The 25880-nt window shown below is 38.8% G+C and overlaps 1 protein-coding gene across 8 annotated transcripts in view; it reads right to left on the bottom strand.

The window, feature by feature from the left end:
- The window catches only part of KIAA0586 (KIAA0586 ortholog), a 71050-nt gene that overhangs the window by 16593 nt on the left and 28577 nt on the right, over positions 1-25880 (bottom strand). For all 8 annotated transcript variants that reach the window (XM_058162964.1, XM_058162965.1, XM_058162963.1 and 5 more), the window contains 11 exons: positions 25155-25348; positions 24353-24471; positions 22876-23066; positions 20996-21137; positions 20564-20783; positions 17118-17359; positions 16382-16458; positions 14082-14216; positions 13073-13244; positions 10770-10894; positions 8942-9029 (listed from right to left, as the gene is read on the bottom strand). In XM_058162964.1, coding sequence (XP_058018947.1) covers positions 8942-9029; positions 10770-10894; positions 13073-13244; positions 14082-14216; positions 16382-16458; positions 17118-17359; positions 20564-20783; positions 20996-21137; positions 22876-23066; positions 24353-24471; positions 25155-25348 — 1705 coding nt within the window. The remainder of the gene's footprint in view (positions 1-8941; positions 9030-10769; positions 10895-13072; positions 13245-14081; positions 14217-16381; positions 16459-17117; positions 17360-20563; positions 20784-20995; positions 21138-22875; positions 23067-24352; positions 24472-25154; positions 25349-25880) is intronic.

Raw genomic sequence — 25880 nt, forward strand, 5'->3', positions numbered from 1 at the left:
CTACCACGAAAGGAATTAACTTACAGAGGCATAAATATATACAGAATGCAGAATAACGTAGCTCCAAAAAGATCATGAGAATCTGCACCAGGGAGGTTGAAGAACTGATGGTTATTTTATAGACATAACAACTATTCAGTTATTAAAACAGACAAATGCAGATATTTACAATCAGGTAATATGATTTTTCTAAGCAGTTTCAGCTATAGCTTCATTTTGTATAGATAAAACAGATTTCGGAGCAAATTCAAGTTACGGAGGTGGGGGTTAAGCCAGAGGGCAGTTAAGGACACTTTTATATTTTCTGCTTGGTATGTGTCAGAATGACAGCCACCATGCTGTGAATGACAGATCCAATTTATGAGAAACTTTGGCAAGGGTAATGAGATAGCTCTTGGGCAAATGCAGTCATTAGCATCTCAGAGCGGTTTTCCTGTATTTACCATTAATACTGTTCCACATTTATGCAATATGACCAATACTTGAAAAGATGAAACCAGGTCAGCCTCACCATCTTATCATTATCTGCTTTTGTTCCCTATCACTCAAGTTTGATGCCAGTGGGATTCGTGCCCTGCCTGAATATTTGGCTTCTCTTAATGGTGGTGGTAGCAATTAGTAGTAGCATTTAAAATACCGTATTTTTCGGAGTATAAGATGCTCCAGAGTATAAGACGTACATTAGTTTTTGGGGAGGAAATCAAGGTATTCGTCTGGCTAGCATCCTTGCAGCAAACAGTAAACAGCCTGGTCAGCTTCAACACGTTATCGCAGCCTGATTCAGCACGAGCAGCAGATTGGCGGTTGGATCGGCCTGCTGGAATACCGCCAATCAGCTGTTCCAAGCTGCGGGGATTGCTACAGACCATTGCTGCCTCTGCACATCGTGTTTTTGGCCTCCACGTGTTGCGTTTTCAGTCTACGCACACTCTGTTTTAGACCTGTTCCAGGCTGCCGGGATCGCCACAGCACATTGCTACCGATCGCCACCTCCGTGCGTTGCGTTTTCAGACTCCACACATCGTGTTTTCAGCCTCTGCATGCCCCATTTTTGGTCTCTGCATACCACGCTATTGGCCAGTTCCAGATGGCGGGGATCAGCCAAAAACGGGGCATGCAGAGGCCAAAAACGCAATGCATGGAGGTTGAAAATGTGATACGCGAAGGCAGCGATGTGCTGTGCCGATCCCTGCAGCCTGGAACAGGTCTAAAACGGAGCATTTTCAGAATAACAGAGTTGGAAGGGATCTTGGAGGTCTTCTAATCCAATTCCCTGCTCAAGCAGGAGATATTATTCTCTTCTCTTCTTAAAATCCTCTAGTGATGGAGCACCCACAACTTCTCAAGGCAAGCCATTCCACTGATCAATTGTTCTAACTGTCAGGAAATTTCAGTAGAAGCAGAACCCACCTTTCTTCCTTTTCCCTTTTCAGGCATCTTTTTATCCTCATACTTTGATTTAGCATTTAAGTACTTTATCTCACCCTTTACAGGTATGGTAGCTGACCTAAAAATCCTCATTTTTGCATCAATTTTTGACAGCACCATAGTATAGACTAGAATAGAATTCTTTATTGGCCAAGTGTGATTGGACACACAAGGAATTTGTCTCTGGTGCATAAGCTCTCAGTATACATACATACATACATACATACATACATAACATAACATAACATCAGAGTTGGAAGGGACCTTGGAGGCCTTCTAGTCCAACCCCCTGCCCAGGCAGGAAACCCTACACCATCTCAGTCAGATGGTTATCCAACATTTTCTTAAAAATTTCCAGTGTTGGAGCATTCACAACTTCTGAAGGCAAGTCGTTCCACTTATTAATTGTTCTAACTGTCAGGAAATTTCTCCTTAGTTCTAAGTTGCTTCTTTCCTTGATCAGTTTCCACCCATTGCTTCTTGTTCTACCCTCAGGTGCTTTGGAGAACAGCCCGACTCCCTCTTCTTTGTGGCAGCCCCTGAGATATTGGAACACAGCTATCATGTCTCCCCTAGTCCTTCTTTTTGTTAAATTAGACATACCCAGTTCCTGCAACCGTTCTTCATATGTTTTAGCCTCCAGTCCCCTAATCATCTTTGTTGCTCTTCTCTGCACTCTTTCTAGAGTCTCAACATCTTTTTTACATCATGGCGACCAAAACTGGATGCAATATTCCTAGTGTGGCCTTACCAAGGCATTATAACGTTGTACTAACACTTCACGTGATCTTGATTCTATCCCTCTGTTTATGCAGCCCAGAACTGTGTTGGCTATTTTAGTAGCTGCTGCACACTGCTGGCTCATGTCTAAATGGTTATCCACTGGGACTCCAAGATCCCTCTCACAGTACTACTATTGAGCAAGGTACCACATATACGGTACTGGTGCATTTTGTTTTTTTTGGCCTAAATGTAGAACCTTACTTTTTTCACTGTTGAATTTCATTTTGTTAGATAGCGCCCAATGTTCAAGTCTGTCAAGATCTTTCTGTAACTTGAGCCTATCTTCTGGAGTGTTGGCTATTCCTGCCAGCTTGGTGTCATCTGCAAATTTGATGAGTTCCCCATCTATCCCCTCGTCCAAGTCATTGATGAAGATGTTGAAGAGTACTGGGCCTAAAACAGAGCCTTGGGGTACTCCACTGCATACTTCCCTCCATGTGGATGTAGTTCCGTTGAGGACTACACGTTGAGTGCGGTTGGTCAGCCAGTTACGAATCCATCTGGTGGTGGTGCTGTCAAACCCACATTTTTCTACTTTATCTAGTAGTAGGTTATGGTCTACTTTATCAAATGCTTTAGTGAAGTCCAAGTAAATTATATCGACAGCATTCCTCTGGTCTACTAATTTTGTCATTTTGTCAAAGAATGCGATAAGATTAGTCTTATAAGATTAGTCATACATATATATACGTGATAAATCATGATCATAGTCATCATAAAAATATATTCATCATAAATTATAAGATACAAAACTTAGTGATAGTCATAGGATACTAAATAAGCAATATATTTATTAATATTTAATACTTTAGTAATATTAATATATATATCTACATATATAAAAGCGAAAACCACTCACACTGTAATTATGAAATCTTCAGAACCATAAAGCCTACAAAATTGAAATTTGCCACATATGTTCCCTTTGGCTTCTAGGTGCTCACTAAGAAAGGATTTTTCAAAATGACCATCAGAGCATTAGTATTTCCTATATTATTATTAACATGCTCTGATGCTAAGAAGTTCTATTCCCCTTCCCCACCTCAAAAGAAATCTGCTCCAAATGCAAAATACAAGCAGAGAAGAGGGGTTTCACTTTCACAGCAGCAAGCAGCTTTACTACAGAACAGTTGAGCTAACCCACGCCCAGCCTCCTTCCTGTCTCCTTCTTGTTCACACTGTTTGAGTTTCCAAACACCCCTCAACTCTCTCACACACTGATAGGATGCTAGCCAGGTGAATACCGATGGATGCTGTGGGCTGGGACATTCTACTCCCCCTCCCCCTCCCCCTCTGTTCCAATTGCCAGTTGCATTATATTAACATACTCTGATGCTACGAAGTTACACATTCCACATTAAGTTTCAGGCTGTATCAATTTATCAAGCCCAAGCACATAGTTTCCTAGCGAAGCATGGGCGTCCAGCTAGTATACATATATACATACACACAAACACACACACACACACATACATATTGCAACAATATTTCTTCTCAACATAGGAAACATTTGTGGAATGAGAAAAGGAGTTAGAAATAGCTCGTTATTTTAAGGCCTAAGATAAGAAAAAAAGAGGCATTGTGAAAACAATTGTACATTAACATTTGTAAGGCTATTCCATCATAGCAAACTTGTTTCTACCACATCGACACGATACTTCATATACTGACTTTTTCTTTTTTTTAAGCTTCTTACCTCTCTATTTTCAGGACCTCATCAACTCCATCCAACAACTTCCCCGTCCCCCCCTCTCATTCTCTCTATCTCTGTTTAGGAATTTCACCACATACACATATATATCAGGGGTGAAATCTAATTTTTTTTACTACCAGTTCTGTGGGTGCAGCTTTGTGGGGGTGTCATGTAACTGGGTGGATGTGGCTATGTGACTGGGGGATCAAAAAACAGAAACTTACTAGCAATGTCCTGCTGGAGCAGGGTTGGACTAGATGACCTCCAGGTCCCTTCCAGTCCTGGATTATCCTCTGAAGCGGCATCTAGTGCCAGGTTTGTACTCCTTCCTTCCTCTCCTCCTTCCTTTCTTCCCTCCTTTCTTTCTCTCTCTCTTTCAAAAACGAACCCCCCCCATACACCCCATTTTTGCTCCCAGCAGGCTCTGCTAGGCAAACCAAAAAAAAAAAAAAAAGAGGTGGGGGTGGGGGGACACCATTTTTCCTCCTAGCAGGCTTCAGGGAAACTTCAGGGAAGCTTGCTGGGAGGAAAAACGGACTCCCCCCCTCCCATTTTTTGGCTAGCACCTAGCTGAGCTGCGTGATCATCAAAGGCTTTTTTTTTTTACTTTTAAAAGCATTTTTTCTTTGGCAGAAAAAATGCTTTTAAAAGTAAAAAACAACAACACCTCTGATGATTGCACGACTCAGCTGGGCATGAGAAGGGGCACGGAGTTTTGCTACCAGTTCTCCGAACCACCCACCGCCATTGCTACTGGATCAGACAATCCAGTCCGAACCGGGAGCATTTCACCCCTGATATATATCCACATTCAAATCTTCTGAAGAATAGATTTAAGATAGAGAAAAGGAAGCATTTCTTCACTTGTTTTATAAGGATTTCACTGCTATAAGAAGTAGTGATGGACTACTGTCTTACAGACAAATATATATATAATGTGAGAGATCAGAAATTGATTCTACGGATTTAAAAATATTTTTCAAAATAATTGCTGGGGCCTTCAGCCTTCATCAAAGTAAAATTAGGGGAGATAGTCTTTAATCCTTTTTCCTCATTTTAGCTCCTCTTGGATTAAATACCGGCACTCTATTCGTATTTTTTCTTCCACCAGAACTAATGATAAATGTTATGGGGAGATGAAAGAATAGGAAAGAGAACTAAATTGCTGAAATATTATGAGAAGAAATACAACCTTCAAATTACATTTAAAATAATAATCCATGAAGGCTATTTTAAAATTAACACAAGGTGCTCCAATTATACTATTTAACTGCTCATTAAATAGTGTATTATCAACTCTATATAGTAGTATTCTATATGACTTGGCACCAGTGGTGGGATTCAGCCGGTTCGCACCACTTCGGGAGAACCGGTTGTTAACTTTCTGAGCAGTTTGGCAAACTGGTTGTTGGAAGAAATCATTAGGGTAGAGAACCGGTTGTTAAATTACTTGAATCCGATCACTGCTTGGCACCCAGACCTTTTCAGGATCAAACTGGTCTGGCTGTTGATAGAAGCAGAGAAGCATTGTAAACTCTGCTTAGGCTTCTGAAAGTGATTAGCCTCAATCCCCATCAAATCTGTTCTTCCAGTCCATAGGAATTGTCCAGGTTCTGATGCCAACCAGTTTTGTACCATCCCAAACATACTTCCTACTGATTGCTCTATGCTACTTGACAATATCCCTGTTTTTCCTATTATACTGCAAGCTTTTATTTCAATCAACATGGCATATAATTGTCACATCATTCTGTCCTTCAAAAACAATCATCAAAAGAAAATCAAGAAAAATTATCCCATAAACTCTTATTTTTTTGTATGAATTGTTCGTTTTGACTGTGTTGTTACTTACAGCTAAAGCATCTGGTAGGAATTTAAAATAAATGTAATTCATTAGAATAATTTGTGATTAATGACAACGCAACAGCAGCAAAGTGTTTTAAGCAATTAATTTATTAATAGAAGAAATTAGTTCTGTAAACATATATTAGCTTCCAATTCTTATTTTCCATTTCTGCACAGGAATCTTGTAAGCTTTTACAGACTGTTCCTTGATCATCCATTTCATCATGACAGCTGCACTGCTTGCTAAATTTATGGAATGTTTAATATTTTCAAGGATAGCAATGCACAGTAGATCCAACAATTTTAAATGGCAAATAATTGCTATTACTGCCTGATAGAACCCATATGGTATTTGGTATAGGAAGTTGGTCCAATATTAAAATTGGCTCAATAATGAAGATTCATGTAGGAAGCAAGATTTTCACAAAATCATATGTTTAAAAAATGTGAGAGATAGTAATAGTACAGAGTTCTGAATATTTTCCTGTAACTTACCACTGATGTTTATTTTTATTTATCAGAGCTATATCCTACCTTTGTATTAACTCAACATATGGGAGGGAGCATACTGCTTCCCTTTCGCCGTTCAACTCCAATCCAGGAGCCCTCAGGCAGTTGCTTTTACAACAAACTATTTTGTACCAAATTTATATTTGCTGATAAAGAAATAAAGGGAAACTAGTATAGATCTATTTCAAGCTATTTAGCTTTCATCAGCTAGCCATATCCTTACTCGGACTCGAAGGAGCCCAAGTTCAAATACACACACACACACACACACACACGTAATGTGTATGTGTGTATAGACCTGGTGTGATCGAGCTTGACACCCATGTGCTACAGTATTAGGTACTGCTTTTCCAGAAAACAGGACATATCAAGTGGGGACTTTTTTTTTTGAAAGTTCTGGGGTAGCTGATCAGAAAGCCTCTCCTCATAGCCTCCCTGCATTTGGCACTGCCCATCCTGTGCCTCTTATTAGCTGAAATGGGAAGCAATAATCTGCAGCACAAAGCAACTTTGTCCAAACTGTAGGATCAACAGGACACAACCAACATATTTATTTGCACCTGATTCAGGCCTTAAGTATAAAGCAAGGCTTCATTCAAAAGTTAAAAGGCTAATTATCTTGCAAATCTAGAAGTTACTGGTATCAGACATAACTAACAACTTATATGGTTTTCTTACCAGAATTTACCAACAGAACTTCTGAAAATAAATGTTAATTTTGTAATGTATTTAATATAGATAACAGGAGAAAGTTTAAGAGACTCAAAGACAACGAAAGGCTTCCCAATATTTCCAATAAGTCTAGCAACCTTATATAATTTTGTCCAAAACAATGTTCCAGATTAAAATTAATAATTCTTATCTGAACAAATAGCACCCTTCCAATAATTGATCTTTATCAATTATTGTAACTTCCCCTGCACTCTGGATTATATATGCATTTCACTGTATTGTATTTATATATTTAATTATACACATATAATGAAATATACTACACACACGTGTACACATGTGTATAAAAAATTGAATATCAATTTTCCACATGAGGATTTTTCAAGTATATATGGAACAAAAATGAAATTAGAAGCACAACTATATTTATGCAAAAGGAAGATCTTTTAAAACTATCTTATCCCACCCAAAAATATGTTTGGCAAAGAAACCTTTATTTTACTGTATTCTCAGTGAACATAAAGAAATCTTCATAATATTTAAAGATACATTTCTGAAGTCATTTACTACCTGAAATAGTTTTCCTTAACATTACCATCAGGTGAATATACTAGTGTAAATATAATTGTAATATTTGTAACATAAAATAATCTCTCTCTCTCTCTCTCTCTCTCACACACACACACACACACCCAATATACACATATTTTGATTCAAACAAGAAGTACTTCATTCTTTATAAACTTGTAGACAAGTATATACTGATGGTAGTCCATAATGATTGTTATTAAAAAAATAAGTAATATTTACTATATTATACTGAATAGCCTATAAAATTTTCCAGCATAGATATTTGAAAACTAAAACACATATTAGCATGATTATTTGTTGAATGTAAAATCATTCTTAATCATTTAATTTCAAGATAATTTCCTTTATGTCCAGCAGGACATGTTATTATGTTAAAAAAGGCTGTAATCTGAAGCTATCTCCAACTGATCTAGGGCTTAAAAGACTTTGGCTTACCATAAAATAATAAACATCTCCAGTTATCCTGTTACAGCAGTCTAATTAAATTCTACTTTATATGGCATTTACAGCAAAGCAATTATCCCTTAAACAACTACTAATATCATGTATAATTTTGTTGGCTGTGTACGTTTTCCATTTTGTAAGAAGAGGAGCTCTCTTCCTAGCTTTCCTCCTGTATAAGCACAAGCCACTGCCATCTTGTGGTCAAGAACTCAGATACATCCAGATTGGCTAACTCTTCACATATGCTCTCTAGCACCAAATGTGGATTTACTACAAAAGAGATCATTCGTGGGAGCCACCGCTAATCCCAGTTTTCAGACAAATATAAGTGTATAAGAAGATGCAAAAAATATGTTTTCTATACTCTGCTAGACATCTCTGCATTATTATTCCTCAGGAAACTCTGAAAAGTTCGGCATCTCAAAAGAGACCCAAGCATGGTTCTGCAATCTATAACCTTCAATCTCACTCTTTCTCTCAATATCTATACCACTGAATTTTAACAACATATAATAAATGAAATTTCCCTTTTTTTCTTTTTCTTTTTGTTGGTGCTTCCAAGTCAGTACTGACTCCTGGCAAGTGCCTGGACCAGTTCCTGTAGTTTTCTTGCTCAGATTTTCAGAAGTGGCTTGCCTTTGCCTTTTTCCTAGGTCTGGGAAAGTGTAACTGGCCCAAGGTCACCCAGCTGATTTCATTTTTTAATGCCTAAGACCCTTCAATTTTTTATTTGGATTACTTGGAAGCCCTGTTTCAGAATGGAGAGAACTCTTTGGCATATTCTCATGTGTCTTATTAGACCTTCACTTCACACAAGTGTCCATTCCTTACCTCTGGTGTTCAAGCAGTGGGTTAAAAAGAGTGACGCAAATATACGCAGCCCTCGACTTTACATAACATTCACATCCCCCCAAATCTGACAATTCAATATGGATCAGGACAACAGGTTTCAAACACGGTAACAGGATAATTTACCTTTCTGCTGTGTATGTTCGGATTTTGGTTTTACACAGATGATTCTAGAATTCACTGGTATTTCCTGGAAAGCTTCCTGGGGCTTTGTCTGCATGGCAATTATGAAACATGTGTTAATATTATGATATCTAATTTGATCACATAACATCAAACAAAACTTCAAGAACAAAAAATTGTTCCACATTTATCCCTGTCCAAGCTTTCTTTCCAGCAGAAATTAAAGCAGAACTGATAAAATGAGGCCTACCGGTAATCCATAATGTCCATTCATGCCAGCCAGAACAAACAGAACACTAGACTGTAGCTTTATAACATTTGCCCTGAACACAGAGATATTTTTTTCTACCTGGAAATGAATAACGGAGGATGCGAGAAATCACATTTTGTGGATCTACCCATACCATCTACCAAAAACAGACATTTCTCAGTAAGTGCTCTCATAAACTTTTAGGAGATGCTCCTGATACCTTTCAAAAGTGACAAAATCCTTGTTTGTGCTAAGCCTTTGAGATCATTTTACTTTATTAATTCCAGTGGCAGCATTTCACTAAATTGGGTTGATCTTGAAAAGCCAAGCAGGGCTAGATCTGATTGGATGGGGGATGAGAAGATACTAAGAATGTAGGCAAATTGGGAAGTTTAAAAAATATACAGGAAAAAATTAACTACAAGTCATGTACATACAGTATGGTTTGGTTCTGTATTTATTTCATCATTCAACTCACCACAGTGACTCTGAGTGGCTAAAGCACATAAAAGCGTTAAAAAACAAATACAGGGAATATATAATATGTGCGACCCCAGATCCATAACCATACACATAAACATATATACACCTAAATGGCTACCAAGGCAATACTTAAATAACAAAAGCCATAACATACCTTGGGCACAAGCCCACCTGCTATCCCCAAGCCTGGGAACACAACCAGGTCTAAGGCTTTACAAGCAGTTGGCAGGATTATAGCAAGTTGAATTGCAGGGGTAATAGAGTTCCAAAGACCCATTTTCTGGGTCTAACTAAATGGGATCCAAAACATGCCTGTCCTATTGGATCTCACAACTGGAGAGAAGCAATCCCACAAATAATCCAGTGCCATGCCCTGACAGGTATTATAAGTAACAACCAGCACTTGCTTATATGAATTATGTGCCTTTTTAAATGAGTAATGAGAAATGGAATGCAAATATTCCATGCAAAGAAACAAACTCTAGAGAGCTATCTCCATGGTCAGTGAGACTATCAAGAAAAAGGTCTTGTAACATCTGAATTCAACTTCAGTCTATATGAATTCATGTTAGAAAAAAAATATTTTTGCTGAGGTCAAAATAATACTTCAAAAACCACTTCAGATGCAAACTAGTAGGGTAATAAACACAAAAAACCATGTGATTCTACCTCTAATGAAATCTTGTAAAATGCATAGGAAGAGGCTGCTTTGTAATATAGAATACAACAGAACAGAACAGAATTTTATTGGCCAAGTGTGGTTGGACACACAAGGAACTTGTCTTGGTGCATATGCTCTCAGTGTACATAAAAGAAAAGATACGTTCATCAAGGTACAACATTTACAACACAATTGATGGTCAATATATCAATATAAATCATAAGGATTGCCAGCAACAAAGTTACAGTCATACAGTCCTTAGTGGAAGGAGATGGGTGATAGGGTGATAATATACAGAAAAGCTTTTGCAAAATCCAGAACACCTCTTTTTGGCTTTGAGTCATTAGCACAATTACATCCATTTAAGTACTCTATATTTAAAAGAATACTAAAACAATCAAAAACATTGGCAAGGACTATTCAGTCGTATTACGTACCTGCAATGAGTCATCCAACTGAGGTGTCAGGTTGGCGTTTCCATATGCCCCTAGAGAGTCAGGTTGAGCAAGTTCAGCTATGCTCATTGGCCCATGAGTAACATCAGGAACACCAAGAATATCTCCTGAGAGATTAAAAACATATTAAAAGCACGGTTTTATATTGGACATTAATACAATTGAGAGAGTCCAGAGATATTTCACGAGAAAAGTCCTCCACTCCTGTGCTTGCAACCTCATGCCACCAGACTTGAAATTCTGGGTTTAGAAAATTTAGAACTACGCTGCCTTCGGTATGACCTGAGCATAGCTCATAAAATTATCTGCTACATTGTCCTACCTGTCAATGACTACATCAGCTTCAACCACAACAATACAGGAACACGCAATAGATACAAACTTAAAGTGAACCGCTCCAATCTTGATTGCAGAAAATATGACTTCAGTAACAGAGTTGTTAATGCCTGGAATGCACTACCAGACTCTGAGGTCTCATCCCAAAACTTTAACCTAAGACTGTCTACTATTGACCTCACCCTATTCATAAGAGATCTGTAAGGGGCATGCATAAGAGCACCACTGTGCCTACCATCCCTGTCCTAATGTTCCCTTTAATTGTATTCATTTTATGTATTCAATTCATGCTTATGCTTATATATATTATCTAATATGTACTCGACAAAATAAATAAATAAATAAATAAATAAATATGTTACCATTTCCAGTGCATACCTATAAAGATGGGTTTATAGCTCACTACTATATGGCTGAAACATTGCTATCTACATTCTTCGTAGGTTATTCTCAGACAACAGGAGCAAATCTTTCATTTACTCACTGTATTTTGAATATGCCCCCTATGTTAACTCATTGTAATTTACATGCATGCTCATGATTTTTTGAAATACTTGGTGGGAATTTTGCCAACAGACAGAAAATGTTTTGAAACTGAAACTCCTAAACTAGTCCATGTTGGCATAAACAAAGTTCAATCATAAATCTCTTAATAGCACCTTTTAAAAATACTTTATTGGGAGAAAGCATAATGAAAGTTTTTATAAAGAGTTGTCCCCACAAAATGGGGACAATTTCAAATTATACATTATACCTTAATTATTGCAATGACACAACAGTGCATAATGAAATTTACTTTTTCTTCCTACAGTTTGTTCTACTTTCAGTCTTACTTCTTTCAGGTTTTTTTTTCAAACCATATTTCAATTGAGTCAATGTTTATTTTAAAAAGCTCATTTAACAAGTTTTTAATTCGTGCATAAAGTCAAAGTCTGAAAATACGTCATCTTTATAACCAGATGACCTCTCATGTTATTTAATAGTTAATAATTCTGAATTATAATGCAAGCAACAAGCTTGAAATAAAATATGTGCACTTACCCTAAACTGTTGATGGAATGATATATAACCATGCTGTACATTAGTCACATTTTTTTTTACAGAATTAGCATACAAAGTTGCAACTATTCAAGAGTTCCACCACCCTACCAACCCGAGAAAAAATATATTCTGGGCTAAGTATGCTGTCTTTGGCTGTTTTAAATCAAGAACTCTTGAAGCAGGAAAATACTTTTAGTTGAAGTATTTGCTTTCTGAAAATATTAAAATGTAAACATGTATGTCGATATTGGAAAATGCCTATTACAGAATTGGGCCTTTCATGAGGTCTAAGGTCACGTCAAAGGTTTTACACAGCTTATTACCATACAGCCAAGGACAGGACCTGATGCTTTCTAAGGGCTCCCCCCACTGAGCTATGACCTCTGCCTAAGCTATTGCTTGATTGGCAACAGAAATTCAGGATTTAAACCAAGGCGTATACCTTAAGAATAATAGCAGCTCCAATTTCCAAAGAGTAATGTATGTCAGTCTGAACACGCACATTCTGTTTTGCTTTCTAAAAGCCAGCAAATCTTAGCCAGAAAGGCTACCTTTTTAAAACTCTTTGACTTACATCAGGGCTGTCAAACTCCCGCTCATGGGCTGGATGCATCATGCACTGGCCACGCCCATGCCTGGTTTTGCTAAGGGGGAAAAAAGTCCTGATACATCATGTGACAACGACATGACAACGTGCATTTGACACCCTTGATCTACATAATTTAGATATTGGTTAGCACACCTTGTGACATTAGGGTTTACTTATCTCCCAGCATATAGAATTAAGAAGTAACCCTTCCGGATGTTTTAAACCCATGGTTTTCTGTTGCAAATGGGTAATCGGAAACTTTTTCAAGTTATACTATGATCTGTTTGTATACTTCCTAATACTTCACATGAACTAATACCTGCAAAATGATCACACTGTCCTGATGGTGTCATCTGTTGAGTTAATTCTTTAGAAACTTGGCTGGTAGCCTGGCCCATGTAAACGGAGTGTCCCATCAGGATACTTTCAGCAGCTTTGGTTAACCTTGGTCTTTGACCTTCGCTAAGTTCCCCAGCACTGTTGTCAGAATCCTAAAGAGAGGAAGAGACAGAGAGTTGCCCGATCTACTCCATTTCGAACTGGCTCCTATTTATGAAGGTGGGCAGAGGGAACACTTAAATGGAATCAAGGAAAGGAAAGTGGAGGAAAATACAAATGCAAAGGCAAGGGAGGTCAGCTTTTCTTTATTTATGAAAAAGAGCCCTGAATTGGGGGGAGGAGAGAAGCATCAATTTACCTTTATCTCATTTTCTTTTCTTTTTATAAAAAGAAATCTGTCTTAAGAGACACAGAGCTCTTCTGTAATCAGGTGCTTACGCAACATTCTATGGTAAAGTCACTATTGTTTACAAAAAGGTAGAATAGAAGACTTCTCCAACTACTCACAAGCATGCATAGAAGCTCTTTTTAATAATAATAATTTGACTTATTATCACTAATAATTACTACTACTACTACACAGACTATTACTATTAATAGTCTGATTCAATACCCCATAGTTGGATCGTCAAATAACTGGTGTTCCATACATGGAAACAACTGGTGTCAGTAAAGACATTAAAATATTTACAGAAAAAATAATGAAGTAGAGAAAGACAACGTTGGTGATTGGAAAAAATATGGTTTGTCAGTATTAGAAGAGGCATCTTCCACTCATCAGCCGTCGCTATGATCCCACATTCAGTGAGTTTTAAAAATACAAGTATGGGCTACCCATGAGCAAAAATGCTAATAAAACTTTGCTTTTTCTTGATGTGGCTTCAGCTCCACTACCAATGAGCCTCCCATAGATCATAATAAAGGAATGCCGCTTTCAAAAGGAAAAAGTTGGCCATTTCTATTACAACAGATTTAGAAGTAAATGATACCTCTGAGTGGCAACTCTCTTCAGGCAAAGTAAGTGGAGCTTGGTTCAGTTTTGAAAAGAGAGAAAGGACTTGATCTCTGTGGGCTCCTCTGTGAGGTCTCTGTATTACTTGTCCCTCACTGGGAGGATCATAATCCTAAAAGACATAATAGTGGGGGTTTATTTCCCAAGCTACTCATAAAAGACATAAACCACATTCCTGACATTCTGAGCTCTCAAAATGAAACAACAACTTAAAAAAATAGGAGCATTAAAACACTTATCAGAAAAAGCACTGAATCCTTATTACAGGATCAATATACACGTATAGTATGTACAGATAGATGTATGTATACCTTGGAGTCAGCCTGTGTTCACGTTGCATAAAATAAATAAATAATAAACATGACATTCTTGAGAAACTATCCCCAATCGTCTACCAGCCAGATATACTGGCACTGCAATTCTCAGAATTCTCAGTTTGCACAGTCAAAGGCTAAGAGTTGTAATTTCAATTCAGTATTTTTCAGTGTATAAGATGCACTTCTTCCCCCCAAAAAAGTGGGTGGAAATGTCTGTGTTTCTTATACAGCGAATATTGCGATGAGGGGGGAGGGGGGCTGGTGCGGCACCGATCAGCTGTTCTAGAACAGGCTGCCACCGCAGTGAACAGGCTGTGGCGGTAAACAGGCTGCGGCAAATGGGCCGCAGTGGCAAATGGGCTGCAGCGGCAAATGGGCTGTGCCGAATGGGTGGTGGTGAAGAGGACATGGCGAATGGGCTGCGGCAAATGGACCAGATGAATACCGGATAGATGCTGGGAGGCAGATTTTTTTTCCCTTGTTTTCATCCCCAAAAGCTACATGCATCTGATAGTCCGGAGGGTCTTATAGTCTGAAAAATACGGTAATTTGAAATACCAGGTGGGGCATTTACTCAATCTTTCCCATCCTTTGAATAGGGAAAAATCCTGCTAATTAAATTTGGATTTTACTACGCACACATATTACAGGTCCTATTACCAAAATAAATTGTCTCATTTATCCAGTACCTAGAAATGACTACAAACTAGCCGTTCATGGACTAAGCTAGACCATGGTCAACAGGTATAAAGGTATTCCTTGAGTTATGACAATAATTGGGACCAGAATTTCCATCACTAAGCAACGCAGTCATAAAGTGCAGTGCCATGAGACAATATCACTTAGTAATGATAATCTCTGCAGTTCCCATTGTCATTAGGCAAGGACTGAGGGCTGTTAAGTTAACACCTCCTTGCAACTTCCTGCTGGCTTCCAATAATCAAAGTCAGCGGGGAAGCCAGCAGGAAGTTGCAAATCCCAAATGGCTAACAAGCAGGCTGGGCAGCAAATAAGTATCTGCAGCCAGGTGGGAGAGATTACACAAGTGTACATGAGTGGCAGGGGAGGTGTGGGAAGAGGCACAGTAGAAGCTCAGTGGTGAGATTTGGGGTGGCTGTTGCCAGGTGGGAGAGGGTACATAAGAGGCGGGGAGGGTTAGTGTGAGTGCAGCAAACTTTGGGGAGAGTGTGCAGATGGGGGAGATTTACTCAAGCTTCTCTGTTGACTTTGCTTGTGGGAAGGTCAGGAAGGTCACAAATTGACATCATGTGACTGTGGGATGCTGCAACTGGTATAATGGCAAGCTGGTTGTCAAATGCCCTGATCACAATGCATGACCACAGGGTGCTGGGAGAGCTGGTATTTTGAAAATTGGTTGTAACCAGTATTCGTTCAACGCCATCGTAAATTTGAATGGTCATAGAACAAGTACTACCAAGGACTACCTATATGACAGTAACCTTCTTTGAGTACTGGGCCCTTAAAGAACATCGCTTCCTAGACAATATTGGAATTACTAGTCAAACTAAGTATACAGCAAGGACAATTTCTATCTTACATGTTCGAAAGAACTGGGGGAAAAGATAACAAGAATAGAAAAGAGTTGAAATTTTGGATACGAAATCCATAACATACTGTGTCAACACCTCGTTACTGATGTAAATAAATTACTGCTTTCAACTTAAGAAGCATATCATTGATTTGGGCTTCCCATAGATTCTACTACTAGCCCATCGACTTGGATTTAAAAATGGACATTTACTCTGTATGAAAGCAAACTAGTTACCATTTTGGCCAGCTTGGATGAAAGTATGATCATTTTTCTATTTTATAAGCCAATGTCCTACTCTATATTTACTGTTTATCCAAAACTGACATTTATTCAAAGTTTAAATACATAGTCCATTAGGCTACAACATCATATTTGTTTCAATGTTTAATTTTTAAGTGATTTTATTACCATCTCATGGGCATCATGAAGGGTGCTGGCCAAACTGTCACTGAGATTTGGAAAAGACAGTCCTCCTTCTGCCAAAGCTATAAAGATGAGAAACACACAATTATAAAATGAACACTTGGGTTGCAACTGGATTTTTGTCTGCAAATATATCTGCAAAACAGATTTTTGAGATGGATAGGAAAATCCTCCCTTTAGATTAGGTTCAAAATTTATTTTTGCCAAAGTCTACAGCAATCACTCTTCCATTGGTTTGGCATCTTCTCTCTTCCCCTTTAATCTGAAAGGATTTCTTCCTCTTTCTTCCAGATTGGTAGGACTCATAAATGTGATTGCGCCAGAGTACCATGTCCAATCCGGTTACAAAATACCCATGAGGGAAACAAAAGCAATTACTTCATTCCAAACCCCAAAACTGTGCGATGGAAGAGAGAATGCCTCACATTGCAAAAACATTTTCCAGAGCTGTGTTATTTGTATTGTGTTACAAAATATTCTCAACCCTTGCTATCTAGAGTAACACGTCCAGAATTATATCAAACCAGTCTACTTAAACATTTAAAAACTCTCATTGTGTTCTCCAGAAAAATAAAACCAGCAAAAAAATTCTAAATCTCTTACAAACCTACCCTTGGAATTGCGTTACTATAGGACATACGTCGGGATTTGATTCTCTTGGATATGGAGTTCTTAAAAAAAATAAAATGCTACAAGAATGATAGGTCAGGAAAAGCATCACCTTTTGCAGCTAGCAGTTGACCATAGCTGTACAGAATTTCTCCTTCAGAAATTGGTCTGTCTGGAGCCTCAGTTTCTGTGGTGGTTGGACTGCTTTCTTCTGATGGGTCAGAACTAGATGTTTCCACGGAAGGTGATGGAGCTCTAGGTTCTGCAGGAAGTGGACTGTGGGTCTGAGGTAACTCAGGAGAGATTGGCAATATCAAAATCTCTGGTTCTTCATGCTGACCCACGGACATTATACTAAAAGTGACCAAAGAAAACCCTTATAAATAATACATGACACAGATTTGCTAGCATTTCTTTAAAATATTTCTCATATTTTTGACACATACTTTGGGCACATATTTGCTACCATTTCTTGAAAATGCTTCACTATCCTACTAGCAGATAAAGGTCAAATCACAACAATCATAGACAGAACACAATACATACAAAAAGCCAAAGAATTACTGGAGGACAAATAAGTTTACATCCTAGCAAATACCAACCCAATACAGAAACTAGACAACCTGATCAAGAGCATCCTTAATGAGCTAACCAAGAAAGATCAAATCACAAAAGAGGAACAATGGCAGATGAAAAGCAGGGGATCCATCCTCCTACACTTCCATGAATGCCCCAAAATACACAAGTCCAACATACCTCTTTGTCCAATTGTATCATTAGCAGGGCTTCCAGCATTCAACATAGCCAAAGAACTTTTTAAAAAATATTAAATGTCTCATAGAGCAGGAGTCCCCAACCCCTGGACTGCGGCCCACTACCAGGCCGTGGCCTATTCAGAACCAGGCCCCGCAAGTGGTGGCCAATTTACATGTGCACATGAGTGCAGAGTGCACTCATGATTTACATGTGCACATGAGTGCAGAGTGCAACTTGCACAAATTGAGGTGTGCATATGTACCAGCCTGTTGCTTCCGCAAGTTGAGCAGTGCACATATGGATACACTGGCCTACCACTCACGCAGCTCAGTTCCCCTTCCCCCCCACACCCCATCGGACCGCCAAGATGCAAAGTTTAGGGAGCACTGTTATAGAGGGGACTAGAAATTGAAAATGAAATTGTGGTTTCATTCAAAGCCATCACACTTTTTATATCCATAGATACAGAACTAGAGAAAGAATCCATGGCAGTAATACTATACCACTCTCCTGATCTAGCTAAATGCACTATGATCAAAATGTCCAGAATCATGGATTGCACCAATCTCTGCACTATCTTTCAGTTTGATGAACCAATATACCAAAATTCAGAGGAAGGTCCATGGGACTCATAGCAGAGACTACTATAAACTATGGCCCTCCCACATATAAAACCGAAATTATGCATCTGGTATGTACACAACAGCTTCATCATCTTTGCCATAATAACAAAGGAACAACATTAATCAACAACATCTCCAGAAGAATAACATTCATAAGGGGAGAAGAATATCCTTCCTGAATATCCTCATCAGCAGGAGGAAACAATAGCAAATTAGAAAGACAAGTCTATTGAAAAACAACCCACACTAACGACATGCTTCATTACCAAAGTAACAACTCAACCTCCAACAAGAGGACTTGTGTAAGAACATTATCAGATGAATGCAAATGCACTATAGCAGGGGTGTCAAACTCAAGGCCCGGGGGCTGGCCCTGGCCCACAGGGTGCTTAGATCTGGAAACAGCGAAGGCCAGGCCTGTGGTACCTCTGCCAGAGAAAACGGAACTTTTTTTGTTGGCAGAGGGTTGCAGGAGGCTGTCACAGTCCAAAACGGAGTTTAGGAGCCTATTTTCGCTGGCAGAGTGCTCAATCCACCACAAGCACCCTGACATGACTGACATTGAGCTGGCCACGCCCACCTCAGCCCCCCCTCCCACCCGAGATCAAACACAACCCTGATGCAGTCCTCAATGAAATTGAGTTTGACATTCCTGTACTATAGCTACCCAAGGTATCAGAAAAGGTAAACAGATTGCCTATACATTATCTTCCAACAAAATGGATTCCCATGCAACTTTTTCAAAAAGTACCTGATCATTCAACACACTACAGCACAATCAACCACAAGCTATGAATGACAACGCTGCCATACATCAAGATATCTCAGAAACAGCTAACAAATTATTATAAGCACACTGCATCAACCACAGCACACAAACTAAACAAACCTCTCCAAAGCATGTTAAGTAAACCAAAAGACCAAGGAATCTAGGAAGAAAAAAACAGGAATCATTTATAGCACTACGATGTAAGGACTGTCACAGCCCTATGTAGGTCAGACAGGCAGAAGACTGCCCTAGCAGAGGGCATCTATGAAAACTAGCTAGCAGTTAGAAGACACAATGAAAATTTCTTAATCTGCCCAACATATGGGCAGACAAAGAGACAATTAAAAAAAGAGTTAAGAAGGAAACAAAATAACCAGAATATATTCTCTCCAGCAATCAACATCCAGATAAATAAGGATTATTATCAGACAAGCAGACAACAATATCCTAATCAAGGAGAAAACAACAGCTCCAAAAACACTGCCAGGGAAAGCTATAGTATATAATGTGGAGGGAGCAAACCTCACATTCACCCACACTGAAGATACTACGTAGTACAGAGGTCTTCAAACGTGGCAGCTTTAAGACTTGTGGACTTCAACTTTGAGGTTGAGGTCCACAAGTCTTAAAGCTGCCAAGTTTGGAGACCCCTGACCCAGTAGGACAATGAAACATCTGCAAGCAAACAATAACTCAAAGAGCACCAAGAACTTCAAAATTAAACCCTGAGCTATATACAGGTAGTTCTCGACATACAACCACAATGTCATAGTTTCTTTCTTGCCACAGTTGTTAAGTGAATCACTGCAGTTGATAAGCTAGTAACACGGTTGTTAAATAAATCTGGCTTCCCCACTGATTTTGCTTGTCAGAAGGTCACAAAAGAGGATCAAGTGACCTTGAGACAATGCAACGGTCATAAGTACGAACCAGTTGCCAAGCATCTGAATTTTGATCACGTGATCACGGGGCTGCTACAAAGATCCTAAGTGTGAAAAATGGTCATAAGTCACTTTTTTCAATGCGGTTGTAACCTCAAACAGTCACTAAATGAACTGTTGCAAATCAAGGACTACCTATATATTCTCTTCCATTGGATTTCTTTAAAAACCATTGCTAGTTCATTGAAGAGAATAACATAAGGCCTACTATTTTTTAAAATGCATTATATATTTTGGGGGCTAGCATTGGAATAAAGACAGCACAGAGATGAGCAAGCTATATGATGCAAAGCTCAATATATTCCAAAATATAAAAAAGCCTCTTTGCATCCCACCTGGCCAAGTAGAAATGTCAGAAACACAATTTCAACTTGACATAAAAACTAGTTTTGCATTGCTTTTCTTTTGGCGGTGTCTTATTCTTGCAGTTGAAGGGCTGCAAGAGTCATTAACGATGTGGAAGACTCACACAGCTGTTGGATTATAATCATCTTCACTCTGTGGACTCGGCTTTTCTTCTTCCAAAGGAAGTTCTGTATCTCCCCATGCATTGGGAAGGGGTTGTCTTTTCATCACTCCTGTGTCCAGGGTACGGTCTGATATAGGAGGGCTTGGTGAGCCTACTATGGGTGTTGCTGTAGGGGTAACCACAGGTGTATGAACCGGACTGACAACTACTGCCTCAGACCCTGCATGTATTAGGGGTGGCGGGTGGGGAGGAGACAAAGAAAATGCAAAGTCAGATTGTATTGTTATGTATTCAAAAGAAATAGATAGACAAAGGGTCACCTTCGAAAGATGAAGGGTCCCCTTTGAAAGAAAAAAACAATCATGCTTCAAGGCAAAGATGGTTACATATAAATTACAATTCATTTTGTAGCCTGCAAATCTGTATTTTTACCTATTGCACCCACATCTTCATCCATCTCGTTAATAGACATAGAGGACTCTGGGGTTTTTACGGTAAAGGATTCTTTTATAGGTGGTGGTGATTGTGATGGTGTGGATTCAGGTGTGACCGATGGAGTAGATAATATGATTTCCTGAAAAGGGAAAAAATACACACAAAGGTAATAAAAATACTAAAACTATTGAAACCATTCTCATTTCTACTGCTTTTAACTCATCTCTGCTAAAGCATTTAATTCTGATTGAAATTTATCTAGCCAATCAATTAATAATCCTCAATGAAACGAGTCTAAATGCTTGCTGTTCCAAGAAGGGAGAGCTTATTAAAGCACAAATATTTTACTGGTCAATGTCAAAAGTTAATTTAATGCATTTGATTCTTCAGCCTGATACAAAACCACGTAAGAAATAAGTCTGGATTTAGAGTACAAATATAAAATGTCATATTAAAGCAAGCCAAGATCTGCCTTTGTACTAAGGCTTAGTTCTGGAATTCTATATGCCCAGAATAAGAAGGTTAAACCAATCTTTCTTTGCTGTCCAAGCCACTGTCTGAACAAAAGAATATACAAAGCCACTGATCTTCTCCAGGCCCTATGGAGAAACAGAATGGCCACTGATTCAGCTGTTTCTAAATGGCCCTTGTGGTGCTGTGGTCCTGGATATTATTTATGTACATCTTGCCAGTTTCACTATGCTATGCCATAAGGCAGCGTTCTATCTTCAGTGCTATTATCTGTATGAAACTGCTTGGGATGGTTATCCAAGAGTTTGGAGCCAGGTATCACCAGGTAATAACTGAACAAGGAGACGCTGTGCAAGTCCTGAAGTAGTGACTGTGTGAGGTGGATGAAGACTACTACATTGAGACTGAATCCCAAGAAGGCAAAGATTTTCTGGGTTTGAGAACTGGGAAATTTACACTCCTCAGAAAGAACAGCTACTCAGGTCAAGAATGCATCTAGGGACATCCACACTGGAAGCTCAAATGACTTCTTGCACAGCTAGAAAGACTTATTGCCAACTTTGGTTGATTTTTCAAGTGTGGCCATTCCTGGATGCTTACTATAATTTGCTAAAGCATCGATAATGTAAGATTATTATAATACACTTTAAGAAGAGCAACTATTGTGGTTGGTCTGGAAGGAGTGACATGATAGCAGCATTCCAGTATTTGAGAGGCTGCCACAAAGAGGAGGGGGTCAACTTATTTTCTAAACCACCTGTAGGCAGGGCAAGAAACAATGGATGGAAACTAACTAAGGAGAGGTAGTCCTCGACTTACAACCACAATTGAGCCCCAAATTTCTGTTTGCAAAGCAAGACAGTTGTTAAGTGAGTTTTGCTCCATATTATAACGATTTTTGCAGTTAAGTGAATCATTGCAGTTCTTAAGAGAATTATGCAGTTGTTAAGCGAATCTATCTTGCCCCACTGACTTTGCTTGTCAGAAGCTGGCTGGCAGAAGATCACAAATGCCGATCACATCACCCCAAGAGAGTACAACTGTCATCTATATGTGCCAGTTGCCAACCAGCCGAATTTTAATCATGTGACCATGGGTCGTAAGCTGAAAAATGGTCATGTCGCTTTTTTCAGTACCATTGTAACTTCAAACGGTCACTAAACTAATGGTTGTAAGTCGAAGACGACCTGTAGTTTAAAGGTCTCCAATCTTGGCAACTTTAAGCCTGGAGGACTTCAACTCCCAGAATTTCCCAGCCAGCAACTGCCAGGCTTAAAGTTGCCAAGGTTGGAGACCCTTGGTTTAAACCATTTAAATAGCGGCCAATAACTTTAAATAATTATTGACTGCCCAACTCCAAAGGACTTTTATTGCTCTCAAACTAAGTACAAAAGAAAACAACTTACCTTTTCTGGCAACTGCGGCACACTGGAAGAAACGACTGGAGCCAGTGCTGCTTTTTCACTTTCTCTGTTGCCCAGCATTACAGCTACTCTTTCAGCAAGGGCTTCATTGACAAAATGCCTTATCATTTCAGAATCTACTGGGATGCCAGTATCAACAAATAGCTGAATACCTTTAGCGCCTGCTGCTTCAACTGAAGATGGATCAGAAAACAAGCAGACATTCAACTTTAAAAGTTGTACACAGTAAGATCTGGATATGAAGAACTTTGAACTATATTCCTGATTTTCAGTTGTTTCTATTTTCTGCTATCCCGAGACTGATCTTGACCCGGAGTATTGTTAAGAATGATATGAGATACAATGCAAGGAATATATTCTTTGAAGAGGGTTATATCTCAGTAGCTGACCATCTGCTTTATGTGCAGAAAATTCAGTTTCAAACTACAGCATCTCCTCCTTGACACATGGGAGAAGTAACAAACATCTGACTGCAAGGGTTAGCAAGGGTTATAACCAATATTTGTTAATTCAGAAGAGAGGAAGGAAAACATTTCCACTTTAAATCTTTGAGTATATATAAAAGCCCAGGACATCAATGTATTGCTATGAGCAATAACTCTTCCATGAATGTCTTCATGCTCATCAGCAATAATTAATTGAACCATGTCTATATCCTCTATCCTCAAATTCAGCAAAGAAGTTAGGGTGAGGAGTCGGGATAGTGGTGATTTGTTTCTAAACCCAGGTGGGAAATTCGATAGTGGGAAGTTTTTAGATAAAGAGTAGCTGGATGTTCTGCCGTGTACGCTTTTTGAGTGGCCAAGACATCCTGCATATTTTGAGGAGTTTGGACTAGGACTAGGTGGATCAATGGCCTGACTTAGCATCTTATCTTCCCCATGTTACACTATTTATGTCCTTCCGAGGCCAGGATCTAAATCTGGCTAGAGAACAGTATGGAAGTTGATCAGATTCTCTTGATATTAAACCATGACCACCTAGTATCTGTCCTCTGCAATTCTTGACAAAGTGAATTTTTTTTTAATTTCTTGTTGGGAAACAATGAAGCCATGTTTATGCTTGTGTTATATGACTACAGCAATATATATATAATTATATTTATAATTTATATTATATTTATAATATAAATATAAATACATTCTTCATTTCCTAAGAGAGAACATGATCTGACAATATAATGCATCAATATGTTTTATTATGTTGGTTGCTTGGAGTGTGTTTCTTATTGCTACAGAACAAAAATGTGGGAGGAAATGTGTTGGAGGCCACAGCACATGCTTAAGAAAACAGTGGAACTAGTGAATTGAGGAAAAATCCAATTTATCAGATTCAGTAAATGCAGGACTATTCACCGATCAAATTGACTATAGGAATCCTTTTCCTAGACACCTTCTGTAAAAGTTTGCTGCCCATTCTTCTTTAACCAGGATAAGACAGCTGGTTTTTTTTTACTTACCAATGTCCGAGGATACTGCTTGGCTCTCTTCACTCTCTGATGAGCTTAAGTTGCGAATCACCTCTTTCTGAGCTGGATACATTCCACTGATAACTCGTGCCATTACTTCTTGTTCTACCCTGATGGAATATAATGTTTATATTTTCTCTAACTGCAATTAAACTGTTCAGCGTACTGAATACAAATAGTTAAGTTAAGTAGTGTTAGTTCATGGGTTTAAGATTTTCTTATATAAATAATTCCTTTTTCTTGCCTTTCAAATTCTTCATTGTCAACCTTTCTGTTTTTATCTACCCCTATCTGCCCCCTTAACACTTCATTTTCTATCAGTGCTGCGTAAAGTTTTCTCTCAAATGAATATCTTCATCCTCTTATTGTCACTGATGATGAAATGTATTCTGAGATATTTGACTATGTGAATTGACTGCAGGTAATCCTGGCCTTCAACCATTTGTTTAATGTCGGTTTAATGTTATGACAGTATTGAAAAAAGTGACCTACATCCAGCCCTTGCACTTAAGATCATCAGTGTCCCAGGGGCCTTTGACAAGCAAAGTGAATGGGGAAAGTCAGATTAGTTTAACAGCTGCATGATTCACTTAACAATTGGAGCAAAAAAAAGCTGTAAAATCAAACACGATTTGCAATTGCATCATTGGTCATAGTGACAGATGGTCCAGTCCTAATTGTGATTGTAAGTCAAGGACTACCTGCACACATCATGAAAAATCAAATAAGCATTACAAAGCTTGAATGGAACTGAAACATAATGATCACCATTTCACGGTCATTGAGAACTCACCAACTAATCAATTTGTTTTCCAAGAGCTCTTGTTTTTCTATTATCTCATCAAGAATATCGGCTGAAACTTGGGGTGCTGGAGCCACTGGTGGAAATGGAGGTCCATTATATTTTGGAGAACTGATGTCTCCTTGTCTGCTAAAGTGTAGGAATGGTTCAGAGAATTGTGACATCCTGTCATCGTCTCCTTCTTCCTGATTGCAACACAGCCAACCAACGTTTAGCATACTTTCACAGTCATCACTGCTTTTGAATTCAGTACATTCTATTTACCACATTAATAGCAACAGCACTTCACTCTCTGAGAGGTTTACAGTGTCAGGATATTGCCCCTGACAATCTGGGTCCTCATTTTACTGATGTCAGAAGGATGGTCAGTACCAAACTCCTGGCTGTGGGCAGAGTTAGCCTACAATACCACATTCTAACCTCTGCGCCACCACAGCTCCTAATAATAGAGTGAATATAAAACCCCAGACTGAAAAAAATCAGCAGAGCTTATTCGGATTTTAGACACTCTAGGCCAGGGCTGTCAAACTCCCAGCCCGCGGACTGGATGCGTCACGTGCTGGCCATGCCCAGTTTAACAAAGAGGGAAAAAATCCTGATACATCACGTGATGCCACTGTGACGTGAGTTTGACACCCCTGCTCTAGGGTCATATCCTGGACGACCAGTACTAAAGTTTGATCTGGGCAGATGGAGGCATTACAGCAATCGAGATAG

The sequence above is a fragment of the Ahaetulla prasina genome, chromosome 1 (assembly GCF_028640845.1).
Source record: "Ahaetulla prasina isolate Xishuangbanna chromosome 1, ASM2864084v1, whole genome shotgun sequence".
NCBI lineage: Eukaryota > Metazoa > Chordata > Lepidosauria > Squamata > Colubridae > Ahaetulla > Ahaetulla prasina.